The 17,265-nt window shown below is 36.5% G+C and overlaps 1 protein-coding gene across 20 annotated transcripts in view; it reads left to right on the top strand.

The window, feature by feature from the left end:
• The window catches only part of KIDINS220 (kinase D interacting substrate 220), a 91,309-nt gene that overhangs the window by 14,048 nt on the left and 59,996 nt on the right, over positions 1 to 17,265 (top strand). For 11 of the 20 annotated variants that reach the window (XM_082743777.1, XM_082743775.1, XM_082743785.1 and 8 more), the window contains exons 4-11: positions 380 to 478; positions 5,133 to 5,231; positions 6,186 to 6,287; positions 8,925 to 9,023; positions 11,334 to 11,531; positions 13,522 to 13,620; positions 15,530 to 15,628; positions 17,166 to 17,264. In XM_082743777.1, the coding sequence (XP_082599903.1) occupies positions 380 to 478; positions 5,133 to 5,231; positions 6,186 to 6,287; positions 8,925 to 9,023; positions 11,334 to 11,531; positions 13,522 to 13,620; positions 15,530 to 15,628; positions 17,166 to 17,264 (894 nt within the window). The remainder of the gene's footprint in view (positions 1 to 379; positions 479 to 5,132; positions 5,232 to 6,185; positions 6,288 to 8,924; positions 9,024 to 11,333; positions 11,532 to 13,521; positions 13,621 to 15,529; positions 15,629 to 17,165; position 17,265) is intronic. The other 9 variants (XM_082743779.1, XM_082743776.1, XM_082743768.1 and 6 more) reach the window with 1 other exon arrangement.

The raw sequence follows: 17,265 nt of genomic DNA, 5'->3' as shown, positions 1-17,265 counted from the left end.
TCTTAAATCTGATGACAGCCTCTTTATTTCAATTTGTAGTAAGGGTTGCCAGCCACAAGGATTAGCTTTAAGGTTTCGATTGTCATCTTTTTTTTTTTTTTTTAAACAAAACAAAACAAAACAAAACAAAACAAAACAACACAGTATGTGATTATATGAGCCGTGAAAAGACTGCCCGAGTGCTCGGGCCCCACAGCTGATGTGCAGAGACATTCTTAACAGAGCCCGTGCTGCAGTGTTATTTTAGAGTGGTTCAGAGTGGGCCAGATCATGTCAGTTTGGTATGATCATTTGGTATGTAAGCCTGAATTTAGTGTTCCTCACTTTGGATTGTTATTTTTGGTATTGAAATGGTGACATTGGTGACTGTGTGTTCAAGGATAACTGGACAGCGCTTATATCGGCATCAAAGGAAGGGCACGTGCACATTGTGGAGGAACTGCTTAAATGTGGGGTTAATCTGGAGCACCGCGACATGGTATGTATGTCAGTTATGATATGTTGTTTAATTCGCTGGAATCTTAAAGTAATACATACATCTGCAACATTGTATTTTTGTGTGTGAGTTTATATTATAATAATGCTTTTAGGATTTGGGGCTTGGCATTGATGACTCACAAGAATGTGTGAAAACCCAGGTGATATAATGACCATCTTTTAGAATACTCTTAGTCATCATTTTCAGTTTATTTCAGAGTTTAAAATTCAGAAATATTATTAAAAACAACTCATTAACTTTTAGTATATTAGTGTTTTAAAACTTTATGAGAGAACGGTTTCTTTAAGAGGAACTTAAAGAGGGACAGTATAGTTTAAAAAAATATTTTCAGTTGTTTAAAGTTATAACTTTCAGAGTAATATTTATAAATCTATTTTAAAAATGTGATTGTGTTCAGACATGCCATCTATACACATTACAGGTTTAACAAGAAATGATTCTTTTTAGGTTTTTTTTTTTTTTTTAAGATTTTATTTATTTATTCGACAGAGAGAGATCACAGTAGGAGAGAGGAAGGGAAGAGATCACAGAGAGAGAGGAAAGGAAGCAGGCCCCCTGCTGAGCAGAGAGCCCGATGTGGGACTCGATCCCAGGACCCTGAGATCATGACCGGAGCTGAAGGCAGCGGCTTAACCCACTGAGCCACCCAGGCGCCCCACGAGAAATGATTCTTAATTATCTTAGTTCTTATGTGTTCCTGGCATCTCCTTAAATGTAAAGATGAAGAAAGAGATCATTTCCAGCTCATTTTTTCTGCAAAATGTTCAGCCTTTTCCAAAGTTAATTTTAACAGTGGAAGAGAGGAAGGAATTGATTTGCCTTGAGGTATAAAATGTGTACTGCTCCGCTGATAATGCTTTATGAAGTGCAGGCAGTCTGAGTTTGTAAGAAACTGCAGTGTTCTACCATCTTGATTATAATTTACACAGTGTGCTTCCCTGTTAATCTTGTATGTATTCTCAAACTGAATGAAGTAGGTGGTATACTTATAGGAAAACACAGAACCATTTATATCCTACTTATTTGTGAAAAGAAGTTAAAGTATATTGCTATAAAAGTTGATGAGAAAAGATCATGATGTCAGTAACCTAGGTAGAGGATGGGTCAGTGTGGCAGGTGAGAATTAAATGTGGTGTTCTCATCTTACTGGTATATAACGTAGAAGGGAAATGGGGGGGTTCCTAGTTCTCAATATTTTATTAAAGGCACCAAACCAATTAATCAGGTGAATTAATATTAAGTGTCTATTCTATGCCTGGTCTCTTTATGTGCTTTTTAGCTTCTCTCTGGTTAGCTGACTTCTCAGAACAATCCTCTGGGCTAGGGATTCATCTTGTTCTCAGCGCATATAGTTCAGGAAATTGAAACTGAAAGAAGTACCCTTTGCCCAAAGCAGTCAGGCTGAGTGTTGAACCCAGGTCTGCCTTACTCCAAAGTTTTTTCTCTATTGCTTTTCCACATGTATTAATAGGGAGTTAGGAACCATAAAGTACACATTATGAATGTGTCAAACTTAGTAAGATTTGTACAAAATGATCTTAAGTTTTTTTAGTTTTTAATATGTTTATTTACCCTAAGTAATTACCACAGTATCTTTTAACATATTTATGGAGTCTTCATGTTTGGCTTTAAAACACCAAAATTGGGGAAACTGAGGGCTGCGTCTCCCTGAATAGTTAGTGTTGAGGGACCCTAACCTCATAGGACTGGGTGGGTGGTAGTAATGGCTGAGCTGTGAGGGAAGGCAGAGTCCCTCAGACCTGTGCAGGGGAGGAGAGTGACCACCAGGGGTTGTCTTTGGGTCCAGGAAGAACCAGAATATAACATCTCGAAGTCTAGTGGGAATTTTTTTTTCATGTAAGGATTTTTTCTTAAAAGGACCTTTGTGGGTGCTAAACTAAAGGTATTCTAATCTTTTCATTTTGCAAATTTGGGTATAGTTTTCTCCTAGATTCTTGCATAGGGTGACATTATACAAATTAAAAGGAGAACATGATAGTCAAACAATTCTGGGCAGGCATTTTAAAGATTAAAATGTTGGTGTATGTAAGACTTTATAACAAATGCCAGGCTCTATAATTTGACCTAAATTAATTGTCAGCCTTTCCTAGTCTTTGATGACCTTAACCCTTTTGAAGATTACTCCTCTGGCATTTTTATTTTTTATTTTTTGCTTTTTATTTTATTTTATTTTATTTAGATTTTGTTTATTAGAGAGAGAGAGGAGTGCATGCAGAGCGGGGGGAGGGGCACAGGGAGAGGGAGAAGCAGACTGTCCACTGAGCAGAGAGCCCCATGTGGGGCTTGATCTCAGGACTCCAAGATCATGACCTGAGCCACCCAGGGACCCCTCCTCTGGCATTTTTAGAATGTCTCTCAGTTTAGATTGTTTGATGTGTCTCACGATGAGGTTGGGATTGTGCTCTGCTGGGTTGGATAGCACAGAGATGGTGTTCTCTTCTCAGCGTACCACATGTAGGTACATAACAGCAGGCCTGTTGCTGGTGAGGTTAACCTTGATCTCTTGGTTAAGGTAGTATCTGCCAGATTTCTTCACTGTAAGCTTACTATTTCCCCCTTTGTAATTACTAAGCATTTTGGAGAAGATACTTTGAAATTATACAGATGTCCTGCTTTTGAGTGAACTTTCATTTGTTTTACCATCTGCCAATATATCTTGCATGCAGAGTTATTAGTGTGGTGTTATAATGGTGATTTTTCTACTTCCCTCATTCCCTATATATACATTGATTAATTCGAATTCTTCTGTGAGGAAGAGTTCTTTCTCTTTCCATGTCTCTATGGATCTGTATGTTAGATCTATAGATACATGTACTCTGATGAATATTTATTTTATTATTTGGGTTATAATTTAGTTCTGTGCTTACTTTCCTGCTCGGGTTGTTCCAACTTTGGCCACTGGGAGCTTCTGTGCCCTTTTGAGATGTCCTGCCCTATCCTTTTTTTTAAGCCCTTATTTTCTGGCATCCCATACTTCAGGCCCAGGTTTATCTTATATTTTATCTGTCTTATTTTCCTAATTATCAGCTCTGGAATCAATCAGTTTTCCAAGGAATCATGGTTTCTTTTGTTGGAAAATGTTATTGAGAAGCCAGTATCTTGGTTTAGGTGTTAGGTGAGCTTATTGTTACGGGGGTGTCACTACCTATAGTCCTTCTCAATGGGTAAACATAGAAAATACATGTCTGTATACTAACTCTTAAATATACATGCATCTATTTCTATATTTGTGTGTGTATTTTTAAAGAGACCAGGTTGATACTGCAAACCAATTTGTTATCATCTTTTCCCTTTCCTTAATTTGTAACTCTTTTCTGATGGTGAGAAATTGGGCTCTATTATCTACACAACATATTTACTTATTTGTTTAATTCTAGTATACATATAAAGCAGTTCCAGAATTGCTAATCAATACTCTGAGAGAAACAGATTTACCTACTAGGTACAGTGTTTGTGTTCAGTTCTTTAACATTACAGTATCCAGTCAAAATACTGCTTTCCAAAGTTACCCAGGGTTAGCATCTAAGTAGTTCTGTGATTATGTGATTCATTTGTGATATAGTTAGATGCATTTGGCCCAGTCTGTATTCAATTTTTTCTTTCCGTATTCTGGTTGATTTTTACATTTGCATACAGTTAAGTTCACTCCTTTGGTGTATAGCTCTGTGGCTTTTGACAAGCACATACTGTCTATGTCTCCCGCCACGTTCCGTATAGAGCGGTTCCACCCCTCAGCGGCACTCCTACCTGCTCCTTTATAATTGTCGCCTCTACCCACTTCTCAACCATTTCAAACCACTGATCTGTTTTCTTTCTACAGTTGTGCCTTTTTCAGATCAGGGCAAGTATTTTTTTAATCTCCATTTTAGTGATGATGAAAGAGACTGAGAAGGATTAAGTGATTTATATTGTCAAAACGGAATGTGGGTTAAATGCTGGTTTAAAAAAAACCAAAACATTTATTTCTTCGTATAGTTTGATGACATTGGTCTTTTTTTACTGAACTGCATTATAGCTGAAGAGAAAATTGCTTAAAATAAAAAAGAAAAGAAAAGAAAATTGCTCCTGTAGTTAGAAAATAAAATATCACGCTGATCATTCACACTTGGTGAATTCACCCTGAAAATCGTGATCTGCAGATGTCTGCCTTAGCATCCTCTCTTTTTTAGCAGAGGTGCTGTACTGATCTGGGATTTATAGGATGTGTTTAAATGCAGCAGTTGAATGTGATTGCTAGAAATCCTCTCTAGAAAAAAAAAAAAAACTAGACTCATGCAAGAATATCTAGGGACATAGAAAGCATTTCAAAGAAAAAATTTTTAAACAGCCAAAATAAATCTTGGAAATTTGAAAAATCTAACATGAATGTTCTCTATTTTAGTTTCCATGATATAGTCAACATTTGGAGTAATCACTTATGGAATTAAGAGATTTGACTTATTTCAGATACTATTTGTTTTTTGGGGAGTTTGGGATTTAAAACTACATAGTAGTGTCTTAATACACAATGGTTTTATATAGAAATATTCAAAGAAGGAACTTCATTAATGGCATTTTTGTGCTTGGCACAAAATGACAAAGTTTTCTCTCTCCCCAACTCTTTTGTCCTTAGGGAGGATGGACAGCACTTATGTGGGCATGTTACAAAGGCCGGACCGACGTGGCGGAGTTGCTTCTTTCTCATGGTGCCAATCCGAGTGTCACTGGTTTGGTAAGCGTTTACAAAAATTTCACTCTAATATAAGTGGTAAGTTCTCTTAGGTAATACTTAAGGCTGGTTATATTTTAGACTTTATATTAGATAGAAATTAGCTAGATCTTACTAAAAATAATAATGCAGGATATGATTTCAAATCACAGTGAGAATTTTTTTCTCAAGATAAGCTTATTTCTCAGTTTTTGTCAACAAAACGGTAACTCTTAGAGCTTAAATGTTAATTATAACTATATAACCTTTCAGAAGGAGATTTTGAAATCTCTGTGTCATATTGCTTGTTTTCTGTGGGTATGCATTCTTACTCTAAGTTTAAGTAAAAGGGGTGTTTACCAGATACCCATGCCATTTCTCCATACATCTCTTTACATGATAATACATGCCTTACTACTCTGCTCGATCTCACACTGCAGGTTGAGAGATTATCCTTCTGAGAGGGGATATCCTTTTTTACTGTATACATATGTCAGATAATCATGTTGTAAACTTTAAATATCTTGTGATTTTATTTGTCAGTTATACTAAATAAAGCTGAAAAAAGGAGAAACTTAATTCAGGTTAATAGAAGGATTACGTAAGTTAGTGGAAGGATTATATTATACCTTTCTCTTACTAGTCTTTCCTGTTGGCTAGATAATCATATTAAATGTATTAATCTGTAAAAATAAATGTGTTCATAATATATATATATATATATATATATTTAAGGTTGAGTGCATCTTATTAGCTGATAATGTCTTATGAGTATTACATGTTTTTTTAAAGTGGAGAATGATCTGTAACTTAATTTCTAAAAATATTACTTTGTGTTACTCCCTTTTTTACTTACTTTTCTTAGCAAATGTTTGTTGTAAATATCCACCTAAAGGATTTTTCTTTCCCTCCCTCCCTTGCATCCTCCCTCCTCATCTCCTGTTCTGTGTGCCTACTTCCCCCCTACCTGTCTCCCAGCAGTACAGTGTTTACCCAATCATTTGGGCAGCAGGGAGAGGCCATGCAGATATAGTGCATCTTTTGCTGCAAAATGGGGCTAAAGTCAACTGCTCTGATAAGGTAGGTCAGCAGGATCTTTCCAGGTTCCAGTCCGTATTATGTGCACTCAGTGTGTCTAAATGCAAGGTTTTTCACGTGATCTCATGAGACTCTGCTGGTTAATATTCTATTGATACATGTTAATGTATTTTATATAGACAGATGGGTGGATCCTGTACACGTATTACCTACTAAGTGTCCCTCCTTTTTTTTTTTTTTTAACATCACGTTCATCATTCTCTGGAGAATAGGGAAGATTCCATCTATTTTCATTATTTGCAGTTTTCTCTTTTAACTCTTACTCCTGCCTTCAGGAGGAAGGTAGCTGCTTTCCCTGGATGCTTGCCAGATTGATCTTTCTGAAATTCAGGTTTAGTTCTCTCTCTCTCATGCTCAAAGGCTGGAGACATCAGTCCCGGGTATGATGTGTGAAGACAGCCCTTGGCTCCCTTTCTGCCCTTTCTCCTGCCTTCTGAACCCTAAAACTGCTTTGCTGCTCGACTGCCAACGGGTGCAGGTGCCTGGATTCAGCTGGTTTTAGCCCTTCATGCCTTTGCATGTGCTCTTTCAGTGCAGAGAGCCTCTCCTCCTCCTCTGCTTTACTTGCTGTCTATCCTGCACCCGAGCTCATTTCCATTCGCTTCAGAATATTTCCCAGAATTTTGTTCTATTCACTTTTTAAATCCTTAATATTCATCCTAAACACTTAATGAGTATATAATTAGAACTTGACACCCTGTGGGTAACTGTAATCTTTTCAAATTAATAACAGTTCAGTGAAATATAGGAAAATAGCCAATAATTAGACATTTTTGATAATTGGAATATATGCTCAGCATAAATTTAAGTAAAATAATATTGCTTAATCTGATGGGAATGTTGGGAATCATCCTTATGTTAATCTCGGTGGTGCTTGTATGGATAAATACATATGTAGAAAACCCAAGTAGTATATTTAAGATAGATGTTTTTTATTTTATTTATTTATATTTTAGATTTTATTTATTTGAAAGTGGTGGGTGGGGAGGAGCAGAGGAAGAGGAAGAAGAAGACTCCCTGCCAAGCGTGGAGCCTCACTCACAGGGCTCAGTCCCAGGACGCTGAGATCATGACCTGAGCCAAAGTTAGGTGGTTAACCAACTGAGACACCCAGGTGCCCCTAGATTGATGTATTTTATATACTTTATGTAGGCTATGCTCATTTTTAAAAAAAGTATTACCTAAAATAATAGGTTAACAAGGACTCTAAAGAGACTATTACAAATATTTATAATATGGCATTTAAAAATACTGTATTTTGGGACAATTCAGTAATCCAGAATGGCTGTCTCTTTTTTTTTTCTTCTTCTCACATTCTTGTTTAAATTCTAGTTAGTTAACATACAATGCAATGTTGGTTTCAGGAGTAGAATTCAGTGATTCATCACTTAACATACAACACCTGTGCTCATCAAGATTGGCTGTCTTTTTTTCAGATTAGTGAGGTTTTATTTTATGTCCAAAATGGTTATGGTTCTCTCTGTTGATGTTTCTGATTTGACACTTTAGTATGATGGTGAAATCTTTGATTTCTCTTTCTGGCCTACTGAAAAATGCTTTATGTGACCTGGCATTCACGGCCCCTCCAGAATCAGGTATTATGCTACCTCGTCTGTCACACTGACATTTCGAGAAAAGTTTAGTACTACTGTATGCAGTACTCTGTATCTGTACTAAACACAGAAGATAGAAAAACAAAGTTCCTTGGTCATACTTGCCACATTTCAAGTGCTCAACAGCTATATGAGACCAGTGGCTCCTGTATTGGCCAGTGCAGAATTAGAGAGCATTTCCATCGGCATAGAACTTTTTGTTAAAGCTGTTACAGAAAGGAGGCATTTATTACATGTTTATTTCAGTCTGTAGTCTCATGTAGTTAAAGATCACCATGGGTATTCATACATCTCTTGATTACCAGACTCCCCAAAGACACAACATTGCTTTTATGCATAATGTGCATTCTCTCATGTTTTTTGGATCACATTCCAGGCGAAGGTGCTTTTAAGTGCAGTTTTTAGGGAAGTTTATTTTGTCAAGTTTATAGAGGCTGATTTGGGGGTGGTCGTTAAGAGCACAGACTGAAGCAGGCTTTGGGGTCATGGGTCTCACTCTATCTCTTGGTACCTTTGTGACTTGAAGCCTGTAATTAATTTCTCAGGGCGTCATTTGCTGTCGGTCAAAATGTGATATTTCAAATTATCCTTATTCTTATGATAAGGATTACATGAGTTAACCCATGTAAAGTAGTTAGAATTATATTTGTCATTTGGTTCTTAATGTTTTTGCCTGTAGTCAGACTGTTGGACTTTAAATTTATTTCACAAGGTGCAGGAAGCAATGAAAGCTTATTGAAGATTAGAGGCTGTAGGACTTTATGATGGAAAAATTGCCACTAACTATAAAAGCTAAAGTTGGTTAAAAGAAGTTTCATATACTGGTTAATCATCGCTTCAGGAGAAAAAAACTGGGGAAAATATGGCTTATCTAGGATTAAAGTTATAATTTGTATAAACAGTAATTTAAGAATACTCAATATGATTTTTATTGAATTTATGTTGAGAAAGTTTCTTTTATCATAGTTCTAATGATAATTATACATTTTTAATTGTACTTTTGTAGTATGGAACTACCCCTCTTGTTTGGGCTGCACGGAAGGGTCATTTGGAGTGTGTTAAACATTTATTGGCCATGGGAGCTGATGTTGATCAAGAAGGAGCTGTAAGTATCTTTTCTATTTAATAAACCCTCGTAATAGAGATTGTTTTTAGTTTTAAGGGAGAGAATGTTTTTTCTTAGTATATGTCTAGAACATTTTCCCTAAAGTTCTTAAGTGATACTTAGAAAAGCAAGCATTTTTTTTCTATTATCCTGAAAAATATATTATGTTCTAGGTAGTATGTACTATAAATATATGCTTTTAAGGATCTATTGCTAGTGCATGTAAATTGTGGGAAGCTAAAACTATAAAGAATATCTTACAGTCATCTTACTATTGATTGAATCAGTATTGAAATACTCTTTAAATCAAATAGTTTGAAATACTATTAATTATGGGAAAAAGTTATGCTCTGTTAAAATAACTTTTCCTTAAATCGCTTCTTGGCCTTTTGGCTAAGATCAAGTGAAAATACCGTTTCCTTAAGATTTTAAAATAATATTGTAATTTTTTGGATATTTTTAGCTGTGACTTATTTTCCTCTCCAATAGATTTAAAAATTTCAAAAATCAGCAGTCAAAACCTAGAAAGCTTAAAAATTGGTTCACTACATCCTACCAAGTAGCAGTTACTAATTCCTTATTGAGCACGCACTGTGCACGCAGCCAAATGTGCTGGTACTGGAGAAGCCTAGTGGATGGCTTTTCCCTTGAACTTGTGAAAGTATAGTTAAAGGAAATGATATTGATGCATAAAAAATTATTAATACAGAGTATTCTTTGTAAAATTAAATATTATGTGAGATGGATCATGAAGTATTGAGAAGGGTACTACCAGACCTCTGGCTGCTTTGTAACAAAAGTGGATTCTGAATCACACTTGGCTTAATATCAGCCGTTCCTCCTATTTTCCATATTGGCAGAAGCTCCTAATTGCTGACCTTAATGGAGTATATAATATTTTTAGTGTTGTGTGGAGGAGGAGTATGATTTTTAGATAGCCATGAAATTCATACCTTTCACTTTCCTTTTTTCTGGACAGTTTATCAAGAGGATAAGTGGCTTATTTCTATGATTTTTGACTCTTTCAGGATTTTAAAAGTTTATATTATTTTAATATGTTAGAGAATTATGACTCAGTTTGGGGAGCTGATTTATGACTGGGATATTTCAATAAGGAAATTATATGACATCTTAACATAGATCAGTTTCTTAGGAAGCGACTTTAATACTTCTTTTGGTAATGAGTCAGGTTCTTCTGTTGGGTGATTTATTGTTATAAATTAGATGTGTAGCTTTTTTTTTTTTTTTAATTTTATTTATTTTAGAGAGAGCATGCAAGCAGAGTAGGGGCAGAGGGGGAGAGAGAGAAAAAAAAAAATCCTCAACCAGACTCCCCGGATCCTGAGATCATGACCTGAACTGAAATCAAGAGTTGGCCACTTAGCCAACTGAGCCGCCCAAATACCCCAAGATGTGCATCTCTTAAAAGAACCACTAAGAATGAGATCATTTTTGAAAATGTAGTTTCTAGATCACTGTGAAACTACAAAATGTAGTTTCTAGATTCACAGTGATCTAGATCTTATATCATATCATATATAATCATATCATACATTATATATCATATATATGATAATATATATTATATATACATGATAATATATACTTATTATATAAGTATAATATATTATACTTCATTGAAATGTCCTATAGCTGTTAATTCATTGTTTTACTTCAGTTTTTCCTACAGATTTTTATTATAAATAATTCTTTGATTGACCTTTTTTTGGATTATTTAACTTAGAATGGGTTTCATTTTGAATCATCCCATCTCATCTCATCATATTAGTGAGAGGGTCTGCTCACTGTCAGCAAATCCAATTTCAGATTATCGTTTGAAGAGTTGAAGAGTCTTAACTGTCCTCTTGACTCAAGAAAATTAATATATCTTCAGAAACAGAAAATAGGTTTCCTAGCTGGTTTTGGTATGTGACTGGTTATTATTATTATTATTTTTTATTAAAGATTTTTATTTATTTGTTAGAGAGAGAGAGAGAGATACAGAGTGCAAGCACAGGCAGACAGAGTGGCAGGCTAGAGGCAGAGGGAGAAGCAGGCTCCCTGCCGAGGAAGGAGCCCGATGTGGGACTCGATCCCAGGACGCTGGGATCATGACCTGAGCCGAAGGCAGCCACTTAACCAACTGAGCCACCCAGGCGTCCCGTGACTGGTTATTTTTATTGGCATTTCATGATTAAAAAATCACTATTAATAGTAGGTCGCCTTTTTGAAAACATCAGTTTTATGACTGTGGCATAAATCATGTTTTCTAGATTATGCTGATTTCTTGGGCTTGTTTTTGTTTTTTAGAATTCAATGACTGCATTGATTGTGGCAGTGAAAGGAGGCTACACACAGTCAGTAAAAGAAATTTTGAAGAGGAATCCAAATGTAAATTTAACAGATAAGGATGGAAATACAGCTTTGATGATTGCATCAAAGGAGGGACATACAGAGATTGTACAGGATCTCCTTGATGCTGGAACATACGTGAACATACCTGATAGGGTAGGTTACTTATTTGAAGTTCATCTTCTGGTGGTAACAGGATGAAAGATTACATTAACTTCACACACCTTTCAGGATTCTTTGTGTATGCCCTACATTTATTTTAATAAAAGATGAATTTTATTTCTCTCTCTAAAACTAAGAAGTTACAATATATTCAATCTTTGTGAAGGGTGCTCTTTTTAATCTTTGTCAAGTAATACCGTTACTGAAAATGTCACATGTATTATTAGTCTGTAACTGTCCTTGATATCTCTGACTGTAGTGTTCGGTGTTCATGGCTGGTGTTACTCACTTTCCTAAGGCTTCAGCTACACTTAAAATTTTCAAAATAGTGCCTCTTGCTCTAATCTTTTCTCAGAGCTCTACACTTGTATTTTCAACTTTACTTGAACTGTCTGCTTGAATGTCTGATGGGCTGTAAGAGATACAGCAAGGCTGATACCTTGTTTGGTTCATCCTAACCCTGCTTTTCCTACAGTCTTCTCCAGTGGCTGGCATCACCATTCACCCAGTCGTTAAAGCCCTAAGTTCTACACATTGGCCTTGATTTATTTTCCCTACCTGCCACATCTAATTTTTCAGCAAGTCTCATTGGCTCTACCTCCAGAACACATCTTGTATCTGTCTACTTCCCTTCCCCTGTTCTAATAGGTTGTTGCCATATTAACTTTTTTCCTTTCTAGAACATACTGATCTTGTTGCTGCTTTGGTACCTCAGCACCAGCTATGCTCTGTTGGGAATGCTGATCTTCGTAATCACTATGTGGCTGTCTCCTCCTTGTCATTCTGACCTCAGCTTAAGTATGAGCTCTTCAGAAAGATCTACAGTGACCCAATCAAAAGTCACTGTCCAGTCACTTTCTATGTCATCACCATATTTTAATTTATTTGCATGCCATTTGTCTAATTTTTTGTTTGTGTTTATTGTATGTTGTCTGTCTGTCTCCTCTAGACTGTCAGTTCTTCTAGAGCTGAGAACATGTCTTTCTTGTTTCCCAGTACCTAGAACGGTACATGGCATGTAGTAAGCAATGAGATTTATAACCTTTTATTAACTTACTACTCTGGCACCACATTAATGCTAACATTTTCAAATAAAATTGGTTTGCTTTGGTTTTGTTTCTGCTTTTAATGTAGTAGTTAAGATACTACACAGGGTGCTGAATCATTAATCCTAAAGGACTTGCCTCTTGATTTATAACCCATTGGGGCCCACTAAGGATTGAGATGAGCCGTATCTCATGGACTTACCCACTCAAATTCCTACAACTGATTTGTAATTTAGAGTAAAAATAAGTTATGCCCATTGCCAAAATGGCATTTTGCATTTGAAATAGTAGGAAGATATATTTAATAATGATTTTTACTTGGTAAATACAGTTTTAGGGCAAAGAGATGTCTTTATGAGGTAATAAACTTCATCTAATCCTTGTCTGGGGGGATGAGCCAGTCTTATGCACTGCTAGCTTATAATGCCAGATTGCCTAGACTGTGGAGACTGGTCTGAGAACTACCCTCTCCCTTAGTAAAATGTGGTTATAAACTCACTGACAGCCCTACCCCTACAACTCCCTTTTTTACAATCCATGGCTTTCGTCAGATAGGATTATTCTAGTGGTTTTGTATTATGTGATTTCTGAATGTTCATTTGGTTCTTTGACAGCTCTGGTGTCATTTAATTTAATTTACATTTAAAATGGGAGGTTGGTCACCTTCAAATAGTATTTGTTCTGGGTAACTCTTCTTTCTAAACTTTTGTCGTGGAATTTCAGAAATTCCTCATTTTGAGGTATAACCTGTCTCTTACTCTAAGGCTAATAATGTCTGGCATTAATGTTAGTTAACTAAAACTTTTCTGTTATTTTGAGATACTCTTTTTCCCAAAAAATTTGCAGAGAAGTATCTATTAATATACGATTAACTTCAAAACAGCATTTATTTGTTCTTATTATCAGTTTATCCTTTTTTTCCTCTTTTGTCTTTTTAGAGTGGGGATACTGTGTTGATCGGTGCTGTCAGAGGTGGCCACGTGGAAATTGTCCGAGCACTTCTCCAGAAGTATGCTGATATAGACATTAGAGGACAGGTGTGTGCATCCCGTGCTGCAGTCCTCTTTGCGCACAGTTTATACAGTTTACACGTGACTGATGACTGTGCCAATCTTCTGATTGTTCTCTGGAGATGACTTAGTAGATCCCGCCTATATGAATTTTCACTACCATTATTACAGAATTTTTCTATTAATGTCATGTTAGATGACAGTAGAGCATGTTCAAAGCTCGTAGTTTTCAAATACGCCTCTCTTACTAGTGTATAAATACATTCAGTCCTGAAATGAGTAGTTCATGCTACTGAGACAGTTGCTGATACTTTGAATGTGTCCAATTTATTTATTTTCTTTAATATTTTTCCTCTGTTTTGTCTTCTTCACCCAGATGTTGTTTTTCCATCCTTGCTGTTTTCTCTTTCTTCTTCTTCCCTATTCTGCTTGCCTTTCCAAGGACACCTTGATAGTGACTGTGGACCTTAAGACAGTCATAGCTCACAGAGCTACAAAGCTTACTAGTATTAGGTAGACCTCCCCTAAACTTGTGAAGATATCCAATATTTCAGCAGCTTTAGGTTAAAAATCTGTACTTAATAGTCCATTTTGTTGTTGGACAGCCTACATTTCTAACTTAGTTTTCCCTTGAATTTAGCTTGTATCCAAATCTATTTTTGAATCAAACTAATAAATATTATGCCAGATGCTATGAGGGACTTAACATGAAACCCTTGGTTGTAAGAAATAAGTATTTTAGTTAGGGAGTTTTTACTTTGTTTTACGTTTATTTTTGTGTTTTTATGTAAACAAAGAGTGATGCCTTTAGGTATGAGATGGTATATGATTGATTGCCTAGTGAACTTACCAATGTAAGAGTCTTGAGGTGGAAAAAGAAGGCATTTAGGAAGGCTTTTGAGAGAAGGTCGAATTTGAGCAAAGTTTGAAAGACTGGTTGGATTTAGACAGAGAAAAAGGATGGCTGGTATTTCGGGCAAGGATAGTGGAATAATAAGATGAGGAAGTTCAAGAAAACGGGCACATGAAAGACTGTACTCCTCAGCTGGTGAAAAGGTCAGGCTGGTGGGGTGGTGGGGGGCAGCAGGGAACATGGCGTGGGACACAGAGACGGAGTAGAAAGGGGCAGGGCTGGGGAGGTCTGAGGGCCAGGCTCGGAATGTTGGGAAGCTACTGCACGTTGTTGAGGTGGGGAACTCTGCCAGGGAAAATCATGTTGGGAGACTTGGTGGGGCAGCCTCAGAAAGTCAGTGACTGTCTTTGGCATTAAAATCGTAGTTTCACTGAAAGATGGTAACTGCATCTCCTATTTAGAGTTTATTTAATTCCTTTTTGTCTGTCAGTCCTGTTTTCCTATGTTGGAGTCACTTTGTTTTGTTCTCTAGCTCTCCTTTCAGGGTCAGTTGGATCTCTTTTTGGTTTTTGAACTAGATGGGATTTTAAAGGATCAGATCCACATTGGTGTATGGATGCAGGGTGCGGGGATTAAGAAAGCAAAATGTGGGAAAAACAGTTCCCCAGTTCACCGTTTGTTTGTGTGGTACATTCTCATGCATTATCTTCTGGAACAATTGGGCAGATGAAAAGCCAAGGGTCAGAATATTTGACTTGTTCAAGGATGAGCTCAGGTATTGACAGCTTCCGGTGCACGGCCCAGAAATCTGACCACATTAACAGAAGCACACTTGACCTTATCAAGTGTGTGAGGTTGCTGCTTTATACATCAAATAATATGTTTTCTTAGGCTTCTTTCATAAAGAATTTCTCAAGAGTAAATCCAAGATAGAATAAGGGTTAATACTATTTCCTGTTTTTTGGTAAGATCTATTAATACTTTCTGGCAGAAATGTTAAAAATCATGTTTCATGTTTACAAATAGCAGTTTCTGATACTGTATTTGAAATGAAGTGATTGTTGATTTTTTTCTATTATATAGGACAACAAAACTGCTTTGTATTGGGCTGTAGAGAAAGGAAATGCAACAATGGTGAGAGATATCTTACAGTGCAATCCTGACACCGAGATATGCACAAAGGTATCAAGAACATTTCTGTTCTAGCAATATCCAGTGCCGAATATTAGTACTGCTTATTTTTTTTAGTTGTTTTTGTTTCATATTAGAATTATACTGATTTTACTGGTAATGGTCTGTATTAAATTGAGGAATAATTTTGTATCCTTTCAAAAGTTATTCATAGGAAAATATAGTGTGTAATTTGTTATGGTGATTAAATACTTTCCAAAAATGTAGTATCACCTATTCATAAATTATGGACAGGTCATTTTTTCAGATCTTTGGTACTCTTATTTGGAATGCAGAACACATTTCCTTTTAAAAGACCAATGTGAGTGGTTCTTGGTTCCCCAAACCCATCACTTTAGTCTATTTTGCTCAAATCATGTGAAAAAACATAAAATTTACATAAGACTTTAGTAATTGTATTTTGGCCTTATGCGTAATGGTTTTCTGTGGGGAAAGTGTACTTGGAATGAGTATATTTGGATTGAACTGGCAGGAATTCTTTTTTTTTTTTTTTTAAAGATTTTATTTATTTGACAGAGAGAGAGATCACAAGTGGTCAGAGAGGCAGGCAGAGAGAGAGAGAGGGGGAAGCAGGCTCCCTGCTGAGCAGAGAGCCTGATGTGGGGCTCGATCCCAAGACCCTGAGACCATGACCTGAGTGAAGGCAGAGGCTTAATCCCCTGAGCCACCCAGGCACCCAGAATTGGCAGGAATTCTCAATGAATAAACAGACTCGTGGAGTCACCCCTAAGATACTCCTGTTTTATCTGCTGGAAATTGTTACCAGCATCTTTCTATACTATGGTAGCTTTAGTGCCCTAGGGTAGAAAGTTTTCTGGGATACTTTTTCGTGTGAGGGTGACTCGTTGATAATATATATATATATATATATATATATATATATATATATATATATATATATTTTTTTTAAACTAATGTATCAGCCACTGTGACCATTTGGGGGTTCTGATCAGGTTTCTGTCTTCTAATTCAGTGCTGAATTATATATCCCTTAATTTGATTTTGAAAAGCAGTTGTGAACTTTGAGGTTTTCCAGAGGCACACTTTTTGTATCAAATTGTTTTCTGTGTTACAGACAGGTGCTCAGCTGCACAGAGCACTGAAGTGATGTTGGTAAAGATCTCTGACAAATCTAGGCACTGGCTTGCCTGGACATTTCCTGGCCAAGCTGTAGGTTGGTGGGTGGGAGGTGGTGTGAATGGGAAGTAGCTTCCCACGTGCCAATGGTAGAACTTGGGGGATGGTCAGATCAGTGAGGGGGAGGGGACTGTTGCCAGGAATGGCTGATAGGTAGCTGGGCATATCCATTTTTGGCTGAGTGATAGAAAATTACTTTGGTACAAATGATTGGTTGGGAAAGGGAAAACATTTTCTTGTTAGTTTTTACAGCTATGTCTTCCTGAGAACATTTTCAGTGTAGACTTGTGCCAGAGTCAGATATTTAAATTCTTACATGTGCACTGATGTGACTTCCAGCATTTATGAGTAAAGCTATTAATCTGGCAAAACTTCTTATCTCTGCCCGCAGGATGGCGAAACACCACTTATAAAAGCTACCAAGATGAGAAATATTGAAGTAGTAGAACTGCTGCTGGATAAAGGAGCTAAAGTGTCTGCTGTAGATAAGG

This window comes from Mustela nivalis, assembly GCF_964662115.1.
Source record: "Mustela nivalis genome assembly, chromosome: 8".
Lineage (NCBI taxonomy): Eukaryota > Metazoa > Chordata > Mammalia > Carnivora > Mustelidae > Mustela > Mustela nivalis.
This window is presented reverse-complemented; position numbering and strand designations above follow the sequence as displayed.